At 46.3% G+C, this 12,748-nt stretch overlaps 1 protein-coding gene across 1 annotated transcript in view; it reads right to left on the bottom strand.

Moving 5' to 3' along the window:
- Nucleotide 1: 1 nt before the first annotated feature.
- Nucleotides 2–12,748, bottom strand: part of LOC148594446 (uncharacterized) — an 88,449-nt gene continuing 75,702 nt past the window's right edge. Inside the window, exon 5 of the mRNA XM_088526475.1 lies at nucleotides 2–42. Coding sequence (XP_088382601.1) covers nucleotides 15–42 — 28 coding nt within the window. The 3' untranslated portion in view covers nucleotides 2–14. The remainder of the gene's footprint in view (nucleotides 43–12,748) is intronic.

Here is a 12,748-nt window from a genome sequence, read left to right as displayed (position 1 = left end):
GAGCTGCTTCCCCTTCACATGATGGCACCTTCTCTTGGCATCCTGCAATTTAAAAAGAAAAAAGTCAATTCTTGGTATGGATTCAGGGTATTTGACAGGTTTGAGATGGTGGGATCAGCAGGCAGACCTGGTCCCTGGGATGTGACATGCACTGTGTGCACAGGAGCTTGGCAGAGCTGCAGAACAACTTCAACGGCCTCCACAAGAAAGGTCAGGGACTCGGCACTCGCCTTGGGCAGGATCTGCACGTGCTACAGTGGATACATAGAGCTGCTGTGTGTGGCCTTCCCCCACTTCTCTTTATGCCACCAAACACAAGATATAGAGCACTTTTATTCCTGCTTATAGTTTACAATTAACAGGAGCAGGAGATAGACATCGTGTTCACTTGATGATTTCCTTGCCAGTGACTTCCTGGGCCCTTGGGATGCCCTGAGCCTCACAGCTCCTGTGCCCTGTGATTCCCACCTCACTTGTCCTGTGAGGTGGGAAGGATCCCGTGTTCATCCAGGGCTCTCAAAACACCCGTCTTGGGGACGTACCTCCCTTAGGAATCCGCAGCAAGGGACACAGGCTGCCCTAAGACAGATCCCTGCCACCGGATTCAGCGGCAGCACCAGAGGAAGCGCCTCTTTCCTCGGCTTTCCTCCTACGCCACTGAAGAGCACACAGCCCGTGTTAAACCACTAGCAGCACAAAGCGAATTTGGGCTCGTCTCAGGCACGTGAAAGCACCTCTTGTTGCGAAGCTCTGTTACCTCCTGCTTCGCGTTCATGTCAGCAGACTCTTTTACCATATGTTGTTATTTTTCCAGGATAAAATGCTCAGCAAAGCCAACACACACCAAGCCTCTAAATGTAAACACCAGGCAAAGTGACTAAATTGCCCTTACTTTCAAAATAAAATCAAATCACTATGGAGTTTTCTCTCCCTACCAGAAATGTGACTATCTACTGTAAACACACAAACAGCTTCCAGGTGGGCATTACTTGGGATGTAGGCACATTTTTAGGAAGCATCTGCTGTCCTTCCCTGCAGAGGCAGATCTGAAGCTCTTGCGAAGACACCCTTAATGCCAGATGTTGCTCACCAAGTCCGTCATGCTCACAATAAGCTTTCTAAAAGAAGTTTTTACATAAAAAAAAGCTTTTTTTTTTAAAAAATACTTATTTCAATCTTTCTCACTCATACCCCCATGCTCCTGCAGACAGGTTCTCCATCACCAACAGCCCTTATACCCCCCTACTCAGCTAGCATAGCTATAATGCCAAGAGGCACACGAGCAACAAAACCAAGAAGCAGTACTACCAAAACACACAGGCCATCATCCTTTCTCCATTCCTCCCTCCTTTTCAGGCTTTCTGTCACAATCATCCTGATACAGAAATAATATTAGAAGACCTATTTGAATCATAGGGGTAAAACAGACATTAGATTTGTATATAGTAAGTCAGGGTTTTAACAACTATCTACACCAGAAAGGAAACTGCTTGTTTGAGACAGATGCTTATTTTGTAATGTGTATTACTAAACAGAAAAAAATCCCTCTGAGTCAGGGAAAAGATCATTTCACAGATGAGGCCAGAAGTCAAGCTCTAAATATTCCCACCAGGCTCTTTTCCAAGCTCTTGGTAAAGCGTGAAGCACAGACAAAAAGAAAGCTGGCTTTATATGAACAGATACCGTATCACTAGCTTTGTGCTGACGGACAGAATAGAGTCAGAATGCTTTTTACACAAGCGGGATCATTAAGTATTACCTAAATAACTTCTAAGCTATAAGCTCAGCGGGGCAGGGGCTGGCGTGCATGGTGCACAATGAAACCTTAGCCCTGATGAGGTCCTCAGAATAGCTGTAGAGCATAAATGTAAAGTACATTACACCATTAATTTTCCACAGGAGAAACTGAGACACAGGAAGCCCGACTTAAGGTCATACTGGAAGGCTCCAGAAGAAACAGGACTGCAAAAACTCTCTTCTCCAGACTCAGCTGGATCCTGTCGCTCTCCATCCCCAAGTGCCCCTTTCTACTGAAAGATGATGTTTGGGAATTTAGCTCAGCCAGTGTGACCAGATGCTATGTTGTCTTCAATACAGATGACTGATGATCTTCCAATTTTGTCTCTACATACTATTAACCGTTTATTGGAAAAAGCACACAAGAAAGGGGCAGAACTAACCCTGGGAGGATGTAAAAATGAATTCAAATAGACTTTTCCTCTTTTCTGTTACTGAGTGACAAATGGCTTTGAAAGACTGATTGTTTGGACTGACTGCAGGACATGGTTCATAAATCCAGTTCACATCAATGCAGGCTGCCAGTGCACCGTCTTTGTACCAGCTTAGTATCCAAAAAACACATGGCACCATTCAAAAGCAAGCAGAACCACCTTCCCACACACACACCAGGCCTTTCCCATTGCCTTCACCCTACAAGGAGGGCCCTGATGCTACCAGCCTCCAGCCTGGCACTGGAGCTCCAAAGTTACCCTGACCTGCAGAGAATGGAGCCACAGGCCAGGTGGAATGATAGAGGCTGGGCAGAATCACCTAGTAAATGCTGTATCTTTAGCAGGAGGTGAGTTCCTTGCAGGACACACAACAAACACAGCTCAGTACACACCAGTTGCAATGAGAAGCTGTCTTCATGCGACCACTATGTAACCAATTCATATGAAATACTACACTCAGATTCCTCATACTCAATCTTAACCGAGAAGGTTGAAAATTGCAAGTCAACGTCTTCCCTAATATATACTTCTTTAAAAAATCCCATTGGCTAAAATAGAATAATCAGATTATTCTGAAATGTCCACTATCTTTAAATGTCTCACAGTGGTTCTCACAGGAGAAAATAATGTCAAGAAGGACTTAAAAGTTCAGGAGCCCATGGGCTGCCTGTAAAGATTTCCAAACAAGTGTTTCCTTGGAAGAGTCTGTAATCTAGCTGCCATTGCAGCAGCAAAAAAACCACAAAGCACACTGCACCAGGAGGAGCCTTCACAAAGTACGGCATTGCTTTTGCAGCACTCCATCCCCAAAACATCACCCTAGAAAACGCTTCTCTTCCCTGCTTACACTCACCCACCTCTCAACTGCATTTCCACTGTTGAAAGTCAGTGTCTATTTTGAACTGTAGCTACAATCTCCTGGTTATCATTTTAAAGACGAAAATCTCAGGACAACTGGATCATTGTGCAGAATGGGAGTGAAATGGGAGTTTAAGCGGGGCTGCCACACCTGCAGCGCCCAGCTGAGGGGCAAGAGCAGAGGAATCCCCTTCGCTGGACAAGTGAATCAGGGCTGTGTTTGGATAACAATGACTCCATTCAGCCCCCAAGCGAACTTCCCAAACAAGCCCCCATTTGTTACATGGGCGAGCTCAAGAAAACAAATAAAAAAAAGGCCTGTATCAGATTGCTGCTCAAGAATCTGTCAGCTCCCATCTCTTTAACAAGGCTTCACAGCCAGAGGGCATGCCAGCTGGCACACCATGCATTAAGCCCTTTGGGAACCACATCAGCTGGTTGAAAAAAAAAAAAAAAAAAAAAAAAAGGTATCACAACAAAAACACCAACCGAAGTTTATATTAAAAGGTGAGAGAGCTGTCAGAAACCACTCATAGCCAAAATGCAAATCCTAAAACGATCTGTGCTGGGAAAAAAAACCCACCACCACCACCAACAAACAAACACAATCACAGTGAAAATTGCTCCCTCCTAAAGAAAAATACCTGGCTCCCTGTTTGAGGAAACTAGCACTTTAAAAACTTAAATTTAGAGGTAAATTCCAAACTCCTTCCCTGTAAATTTGCCAGGATTACCTGAGTGCGAATTGCAGGAGGTGACAGTCAGAGGGCACAAGCATCACACTGGTGACACCGGTGCAAGGACCCGTCCTGCCCGGGGAGCACGCGGGTCTCAGCTCCGCTCCCTCACAAACCACCAGCTCTCCGCACGTGCTTTATAGAACTCAGAGCTTCTGCTTCCTGGTGATATGTGGTGCTAATGCGAAACATAAACCGTTCTGTGAATTATCAGCTGCGAAAACCACATGGCAAATTATGTGATAGCAAAGCAAGATAATAATCAGAACGGTGTGGTTTTAGTGTCTGATAGGCAGAAATCAACAAAGCTTGGAAATTATTGCAGGGAATCATTACAAATACTGGAATCATTACAAATACTTAAGAAAAGCACTTGTCTAAAATGACCAGAACATGTGTGTGCGTGTACTTATATATACTTGTATGTGTGCATACATATACATATATAGAGAAAGCTGATGTTATGTTTGTGGCCAGTGATATAGAAGATAATGGATGTCACTTGACACCATTATCAAGATTTTTTGTCACACATCCTCTCTTTCAGCTGAGCCACAGCAGGTCTTTCCCTCCTAAAAAACAGCACCGTGGGCACATTCCCTCCAGTCCTTTTACTATGCATAATACAACACAACTTTCTGGAATGCACAGTGGCAGGACCCACCCCGTCATTGCACATGACAGCTCTAGTTCAGAGCTCTTTCTTCTACACTTCTGTGCAACTGTTGTAGCTTTGGGCCCCAGAGGGCTGGCAGTAATTGAGTTACACAGTAATCAGGAAAGGAATCTGATTGATTTTCCAACCCATTCCATTTGAATGGTGTCATCATGACACAAAATTCCTCATTTGTCTGCTTCATGGAGAGGAGCTGGTCGGAATGTGCCAGGCCTCCAGGTGCAGCTCTGTGCTCGGGAATGTGAAAATCTGGTGAGCGCTGGCAGCGGAGCACACTTACATCACTTACATACAAAGGAGGCAGTAAGCGCACGAAAGAGCCAATGTTGGTTATATTCTGCACCCTGGATTAAAAATAATAACAATGAAAAAAAAATACTGTGGGACTTACAGCTCCATTGCAATATAATTGCCATCCAAGCCCATTCTGGCACTCCAGGCACATGTTTCACCTAGCACCCACTGCCAGAAAAATCCCAAAAGAGGCAACAAAAACTAAAGGTGCCTCCCCTGCCCCGACAGCAGCCCCTGCAGACTCCCGCCAGCTCCATGCTCTGTTCAGGCAAGTCCCCGTGCAGGGACGGGCTTTTTCCGGTACAGATTGGTGGGAAGCAGGAAAGCTGCCAGCTGGCCGGCAGGGTCCAGCCGTGGGAGCCTCAATGGGAGGCAAGGAGCTGCAGGACGCAGCAGCAGCGACGTCCCCCGGCCCGGCCAGGCGTGTGGCCTCACACCTCCTCCTGCAAGAGCAACAAACTGCAACCCAGGCCCAACAGCTCTGCGTCACTCCTCTCAGCACAGCAAAAGGAGATGCAGTCACAGGCTCCAATTTATGCTCTTGCCAGCATTAGGAAGCAGGGGGCATTGCTAAGGCACACACGGCCCAGGCCCACTCCGAGGGGCCTGCGCCGGAGCCCCGTGACTCCACAAGGTTTGTGCTGCTGGCATATATCAAGTAAAGCATACCCCTTCCACCAACAACCTGGTTTGCAGTAAATCCATCTTTTTTTATTCCCTCAGAGTACAAAAAAGAAACAACAGGTTTATCCCTTCCCCTGCAAATGCCAGGGGCAAGGCCCCCCCACCGCCTGCTACCAACGTGAAGCCAAGCCTTTCCTCCAGCCAACAGAAAGGCCCTTCTGATAAAAGATTCCAGTCCCTGCCTCCCCTCTGTCATACCGCAGTCACTGCTTAAGGACATTCAAATCAACTTCACAAATCTTCTAAAGAAAGGGGATTCCAAACTTTTGCACTGACATATGCCCTCAAATCGAACGTCAGCACCACAAGCCCCTACCTGTTTCACTGTCTTGGCAGAGGACAGGTTTAGGAAGAGAGAACAGTTGTTCTCTTGCTCTTCAGTGTGCCTAAAGACACAACTGAAGAAATGTTAGACAAAACAAAACTCCTCTTCAGCAGCTGCTGATGCTACCTGCGCGATGAGAACCCCACGCGCTTGCCAGCCGCCTGCACTGCAGGGCGAGCAGGAAAGCAGGCCTGTACGTGGCACAGGGAGGGCTCCGGAGGCCACCGCGCTGCGCTCCGCGGGCCTCTGTACCGCTCCTGCTCCCAACACCCTCCGCAAAATCTTCGTGGATTTATTCTGGAATCATATTTCCTTCAGTGTTCTGTCTCCCCTGACGCTCACACCTATGCACACTCAGACCTGAAGCCTTTACCCAAACCGGGTAACTACACAGGAGAGGCTGATGCCCATCTGCAGCCCCTAGGAGCCGTGGGATGGAGAATCAACGTTAGGGCAGGTTTGGAGCCTGCCACCCAGGGAGCCTCCAAGATGCTCTCTGGTCCCGCCCAGGTGATAAGGGAACACTTAGGTCACCCCGGATTGTGGGAACACACCATCTTCAGCCTCCTGCCTACACCAGCAATCAACAAGTATGTTCTATCATGGCAAAACATCTTCACCTCAGCTATGGCAACAGGAAATAAAAGCAGTTCCTTCCGCATTAGATATGAACAAGGATCTAATCTCCATTCCTTCATGCACCCAGCTATCACAATTCAGATAAGTGATTTTGTTGCAGAAAGCAAAATGTCTTCTCTACTGCCTCCTCAAAAGTAACTTAATGAAGTAGGAAAATAAAGTCAAACTGCAGCAAAAAACAAGAACAACTTAGTGTGGGAGTTGACGTGTCTTAATACAGAAATGTAAGATATGAAACTATACCTGTCATAGGTAATAAGTATGAGAGCAGCCCAACCACTCTTCCTTTGGGTTATGATTTGAACGTTTCACCTCAGTCAGCAAGAAGCCGATTTCATATGCTTAGCTGCCCAGTATGCACCATAGCAGCTATAAGCCACAGTAGCTAATTTTTTTTCCATCCATTTTATCTACAAACATATATGACAATAGGAACCAACTACAACAGATTCCACAGCGTTACACTGAAAGCTTGTCCAAGCTGAGATCGCAAGAAAGCTCTGAGGATGCTCTACCAAGGCATAAAACGGCAGGGAAGTTTGTGCTTACCTGTTACCATGTATTCGAGCCTAAGATTCACATGGTCTGAATTTGCTGGGCTTGTAGAAGACCACGTTCCCGGGCTGTGCATGGCAGCTCCCTGCCTGTCTGCCTTCAGCTTAGGTCGCCTGCTCAAAAGACCTGAGGCCGCCTGCCCTCAGCCCAAACGCGGGAGAGGAGGAGGAGGCCCCAGACGAGGCAGACCAGGACAGCCAGGGTGCATGTGGCCCCGGCAGACCCCGCAGCAGCTTCACACGCTAGTCAGAGCTTCCCATGCACGCAGGGATGTGTAAGAGACAGCAGGAAGGAGTCTGCGAGGGGAACACGGAGGCACGGAGCTGTAGCTATTGTTAGCTTTCCCCGTCTTAATGTGGGTGGAATTCTTTAATTTTTTCTCAAGCCATCTGTGTTTGTAATTGTTACAAAAATCAGAGCAGCACAGGCCAACTTATGCTTACTTCCACACCACAGCTTGCACTGTGCCATGTTCACTGCCATTTTTAAACAGGAATCCCAACATCCGACCTTCTGTTCCCCTCACCAAGACCGTGCCATTGAGACAACCAACAAGAACACACACAACTTCTTTCAAAACACGCACCTCTCAAATCTATCAATTCATTTAGATCTGTCATTGTGATTGCAAATCACTAGTTCTTCACTTTCTTCCCATTTTATAGCCTTAATTGCTAAAGTGGGTGCTACATTCTTGCATTTTTAATTAGTCAACTGATTACAAGTAGATTTTCTTTTCTACTACAAAGTTGCATCTTTTAAATATTCCTTCACACAGGCAAGGATAAGCCCAGGACCTCATTAACCTCCTAATTAACAGAACAGGCAAACCAGGAACAAAAGCAGCCTTACTTGCAATCGGATCAGCGCTCTGTTAATACTGAAGTTTTCTTGGTCAGGAAAGCTCGAGCATTCAGAGGCTGCGACTGAAGACAAAAGGATCTGGGTGCTGAAATTTTAAGGTGCCAAACATGGGTTGTGGGCAGCAGAGCAGTTATCTCCCTGTGCTTTTCTGCAAGTGTTTGCATGGTAAGACCTATTCCACAAACACAGGCACCAAGGAGCTTCATAAATGGTAAGCACATACATCCCCACACATGCCACCAAGAGCTGGTCTATGCTAAAAAACAGTAGTTGTGCTGTGCAATGATAGCAACATTACCAAGTACCAGATTTGTTTGCCACCACTACACCATCCAAATTGACTAAAACACCTATACTGACAAGCTACCTTATGGGCCTTGCTGTACAGACACTGATTTTCACAGTCCAGCAATTACCTTAAGATAAAATAAAAAGACTCTTTAATAGCATGCAGAAAACAGTGAACTTAATGATAAATTCTGCACTCAAAACAGTGGGCAGAATTTATTACTAATCATTGTACAAAGAACTAATGCAAACAGTGCTCAACAAAACCCTGGCAATACACTCCTTACACTGCAATATGCACCATCTCACATAAGAAACACGATCCAAAACAACAAATACATGAAAGCAAGTGCACAGACAGATAATTAGTCAAGTAAACAACTTAGAAATGATTGCTGGGAGAAACAGGTTCGCAAGAGGAGAGAAAGGAGGGTGAATGTGGCAGCAGAGACTTGGAGATTGTTCCAGGAACAGGAGGCAGCATGAAACCAAATGCAAAGCTGAGAGTAGTAGGAGGAGATGAAGGGAGTAGTGCACAGGGAGTCAGAGGGGAGTAGGAGAAAATGACAGCTCGCATTGCTTAAGGAGGTTGAAACATGGTGCCTAAAGACCAAATTTGCCCTAGACTTTCCATCTAGCCCGCCTGCCTTTAAAAAACCCACGAGTTACTTAGTAATCAAAAGAAGCAGGAAGTAAAAGGCTTAACATCTCATCTTCAAAGATGAGTTCCCAGCAGCAGCACACGAGCACGCTTAGAGCTTATATATTTAATACTGACGGAAGAGCGGCTCGTACAGACTGTCCAGCTGCACTCACCGGTGTCCTCGTCCAGAGGGAGGCACGTGAGGGAAGGGCATGCAGAGACTTGGCAGGAAAGCTGCCTTCACTACGTTACTGCAGCAGGTAAGACTGCAGGGCAGGGCAATTGCAGGCCATTTCCCCCCACGAGAGGTAGTATTAGACGAGTGCAGTGGTGGAGAACATAGATCAGATAACTTACAGAATACTCACAATAAAATGTTATAGACGATTAAATTTCATGATTAATGTTGAAATCTAAAGTCCAAATGTGCAAACAGTAACGCAATAGACAGTTTGTAGTTCTCAGATCACTTAATACTGAAATCCTGTGCACAGTAAGGATGGGAGACAAACGATCACATCTCAGGCATTCACACTGGACTTTGCAGCAACACGATAAATAAATAATGTTTTTTACTATCCCCAGAGGAGACTAATGCTATACTTTCAGACAGATCTTTTCTTTGTTTTCTGCTCAACATGGCTGCAATGGGGAGAGTAAAGGTAGTTTGTATGGCCAAACTCTCAATCTCATCTTCTTCAGTGCAGCCAAAACACAAGAATTAAATCATTACGAGCTAGACAGCAACTTTGAAGAACCTATAATTATGTTACTAAAAATACGCCCAATGCTAAACATCTTCAAAAGTTTTAAACACTGATTTTAAAATCAAATGCACAAACTAATTTAAACACTAATTATTTGGTCTACTTATAATTCTCACATAATTAATTTGGTAGCTGGAATGTAAGCACTACAGCTTTTTGGAAGGCATTTGCTGTTTTCACACACAGCGTAGAAATGAAGCCTCTGCTTGAGCTGTAAAACTCAGTCTTCATTACAAAACCCGGCCTGTGTTTTTGTGCTAATCTGAAAAGCTTTCATTGTCCTCATAGGGTCTATACCCCATTCCTCCAAGGCATTAGCAGCTTGCAAAATACCTGTGATGGGAAGAGTTAAGGAAGGTCTTCATTCAAGAAAACCTGCTGGCATCTGGATACCTGCATTGTAGTAATCTCACCCAGTGCTTTTATGCCTATTTTTGCCCCCATTGCGGCCTGTAGCTCCTCCTCGGGCGAGCACGCACGTTCGCCAGCATCCCTGGTGGCACGAGAACAGATGTGCACGTCCCCCTCCTCCTCGGCCACCCTGGGCTGTCAATTTGACAAATGCATCGGTAATTCCCGCTCCGGGAAGCCTCCCGCTGCAGCTCTCATTTCCAACCCCCGCCGCCCCGGCTCCGAGGGGCAGCCCTTTGGCAGCAGGAGCTGATGACTCTATCCAGGCGGTGCCAGGAGGCGTGAGAAGGGGTCAGGAAGCCATATGCTCCTCTCCGTGAGCTCCTCCCGGGAGGAGAGTGGGGGGCTGCTTCCTAACTGCTGCCTGCGCACGTACACTGAGGAGCCCCTTTCATTCTCTCATCCAGGGACAGGTTTTCCCGCATATATGGAGAGGGAGACTCCGCAGTGGAGCTGGAAGCGAGATCTCCTGTTTCAGGAAAGCAACATCTGGAAGTAGAGGTTCCCAGAGGAACTTCAGGGCAGATTTTGGCTTCTCTTTCTCCTGAAAGAGTTAGAGAAGGGAGAAAAGGAAGAGCAGCATTATCACAGCTGAGGAGACAAGACAGGATGGAATACTAAAATCTTCAGCTTCCCCTTTGCTCCTTGGTCCAACTTTAACCTGATGCGCTTAGATGTTTCCCGAATCCCACCTGCAAAAAGCAAATAATGTCACACAGAGCAACTATGCCCAGCACTTTTGGATGCTCAGGACTGTATTAGAATGAGTTGTCACTCAAACATTACCTATGTAGAGCACGAACTTCAAAACAGTGATAAAGGGGAGACTGCCATTGCTTACTGCTCTGCTGTGAACTTGCCAGAAAACAAGATATGGGACAGATCCTCTAGCACAAAAAAAAGAGAGATTGTAACTTGGCTTTTGTTTGCCCACAGCATAGAGGACATTCCATGAAAATGGGGAGAATTCTTCTCCACTGTATTTGCCAAGCTCTCCTACATTTCTTTCTTTCTTTATTTCTTCCTTTACTGCCTCTATTTGTATCAAACACTGGAACTGTGCTCATTCAACCAGGGCCACCTCAGAGGTTAAACTACTGGCAATGGCATTTAATTTATTGTGAAGCAGGAAGAAGAGCGCATTTATTCTAGATCAAACTGCCTATAAGAAGAATCACTTTGGACTTTGCAAACACTAAGAATACAAACAAGAGCAGATCCTCTACCTTTTTTTTTTCTCCTCCAGAGAGAAGATGCTTTCCTTCAGGATCCTAAATAGGCTGATGCCATTCAACCAATTTAATACTCACACACTGAACCCTAACTACCCTACCATGTGAGAAGAGGCTCCTCACCTTGCATAGCCCCATCCTGTTCCCTGGGGAAATCCAAAACAGAACAGTTAAAACAGTGGGGGACACTGCAGGTCTCTCCTATCTGCTCTCCTTTTCGCTCCTGGGATAAACATTTGGCATTGGAAAAAAAACACATTCTGCACTTGAATTTGCAGTGTAAAAATGATGACCTACTTTGAAATGAAGCACACAACATGCAGTAGCCACCAAGTACCAGAAAGTGGCTGGAAGCCACAGAAAACTAAAGCAAAAAGACAGGCTGGCTTCTCTGTTTTTTTTTTTTTTTTCCGGGTCTGAAAGGGAAATAGGAGACACAGTCTCAGTTCATATGAGAGAGATGTGAAAAAGCATGCCTGGGATTCCTTCATTGCACGACACCTAACTTTACAACCTTCCGTTTGGAAAAAGGCACTGCACTGGATTTAAAGCAACTTCCAAAGCAGTAAGCAACAGAAACAGAAACCTTAGAGGAATATTTTGTATTAAAGATGGCTTCAACACATAGCGAGACATTCCCGTAGCGGTGGTATTCTGAGAACAAAGCGTGCTCGCTCCCTGCCAGCCCTCGTGCTTTAGAGCTGTGCTGGCTCTATAGCGAGTTTGTTATTGCCCTAAGGGAGTATTAGATAATGAAGAGCTCCGAGTTCTCCATTTGCTTCATGCCTGGGCTCATCCTGATGCGTGTAAGTAAGCTCAGTTTGCAGACTTTCCTTTGCAACTGCTTCCTCCTCGTCTTTTCTAGCAACCCAACAACATTTTTTATACATGAGCACTACCAATTGCCTCTCTTGAAACAAGCCTATTGACCCTTATTTAAGAGTCTGCTCAAGAGACTAAGATGAGGATCCCAGTTTTCAAACAGACTGGAGAGCTTCAGCTGCAGGGGGTGACTGTGAGGAAGCACCACCAGCAAACAGCCCCCACCGAGGACAAGCACGGGGTAGTCACAGGTGACACGTGGGGCCTCGCGAGCAGGGGACGGCTGTGCGGGAAGAAACGTGACCGCAGAGCCGTGCGTGTCGCACACCGGTACCCGCACCGGGCTTCGGGCCGACGGCCGCACGCGTTCACGAAACGCCTCTGGCGAGCCACGACCCTCTGCTGAGCGCACGACGCGGTGCCTCAGCGCGAGGGACCGCAGCGGCGCTAACGGCACGAGCCCCACGCAGGCCCTGCGTTCGGCACGCTGCTGGGAAGGCGGGGAAGGCAACAGGGCTGACGCATCGTTTCTGGATGGTTTAAAACAATGGAGGACATTTTCAGTGAAAGATTATTTGTATTTTTATAGTCATTTATTTCAAATATTCAAAGCCATATAACAGCTTGAGTGAAGATTACAACGGTGAAGAAAGACCCATGAGTCCTGGAGTTACCAGCATATCACCTTTGATGTGTTATTTAAGCCCTGTGTGTCAAGTTAA

The sequence above is a fragment of the Tinamus guttatus genome, unplaced genomic scaffold (genome assembly GCF_059628265.1).
Source record: "Tinamus guttatus ecotype Peru unplaced genomic scaffold, ASM5962826v1 Tinamus_guttatus_pri_ptg000246l, whole genome shotgun sequence".
NCBI classification, from domain to species: domain Eukaryota; kingdom Metazoa; phylum Chordata; class Aves; order Tinamiformes; family Tinamidae; genus Tinamus; species Tinamus guttatus.
Note: the sequence above shows the minus strand (reverse complement) of the source record. Positions and strands in the feature narration are given on the sequence as shown.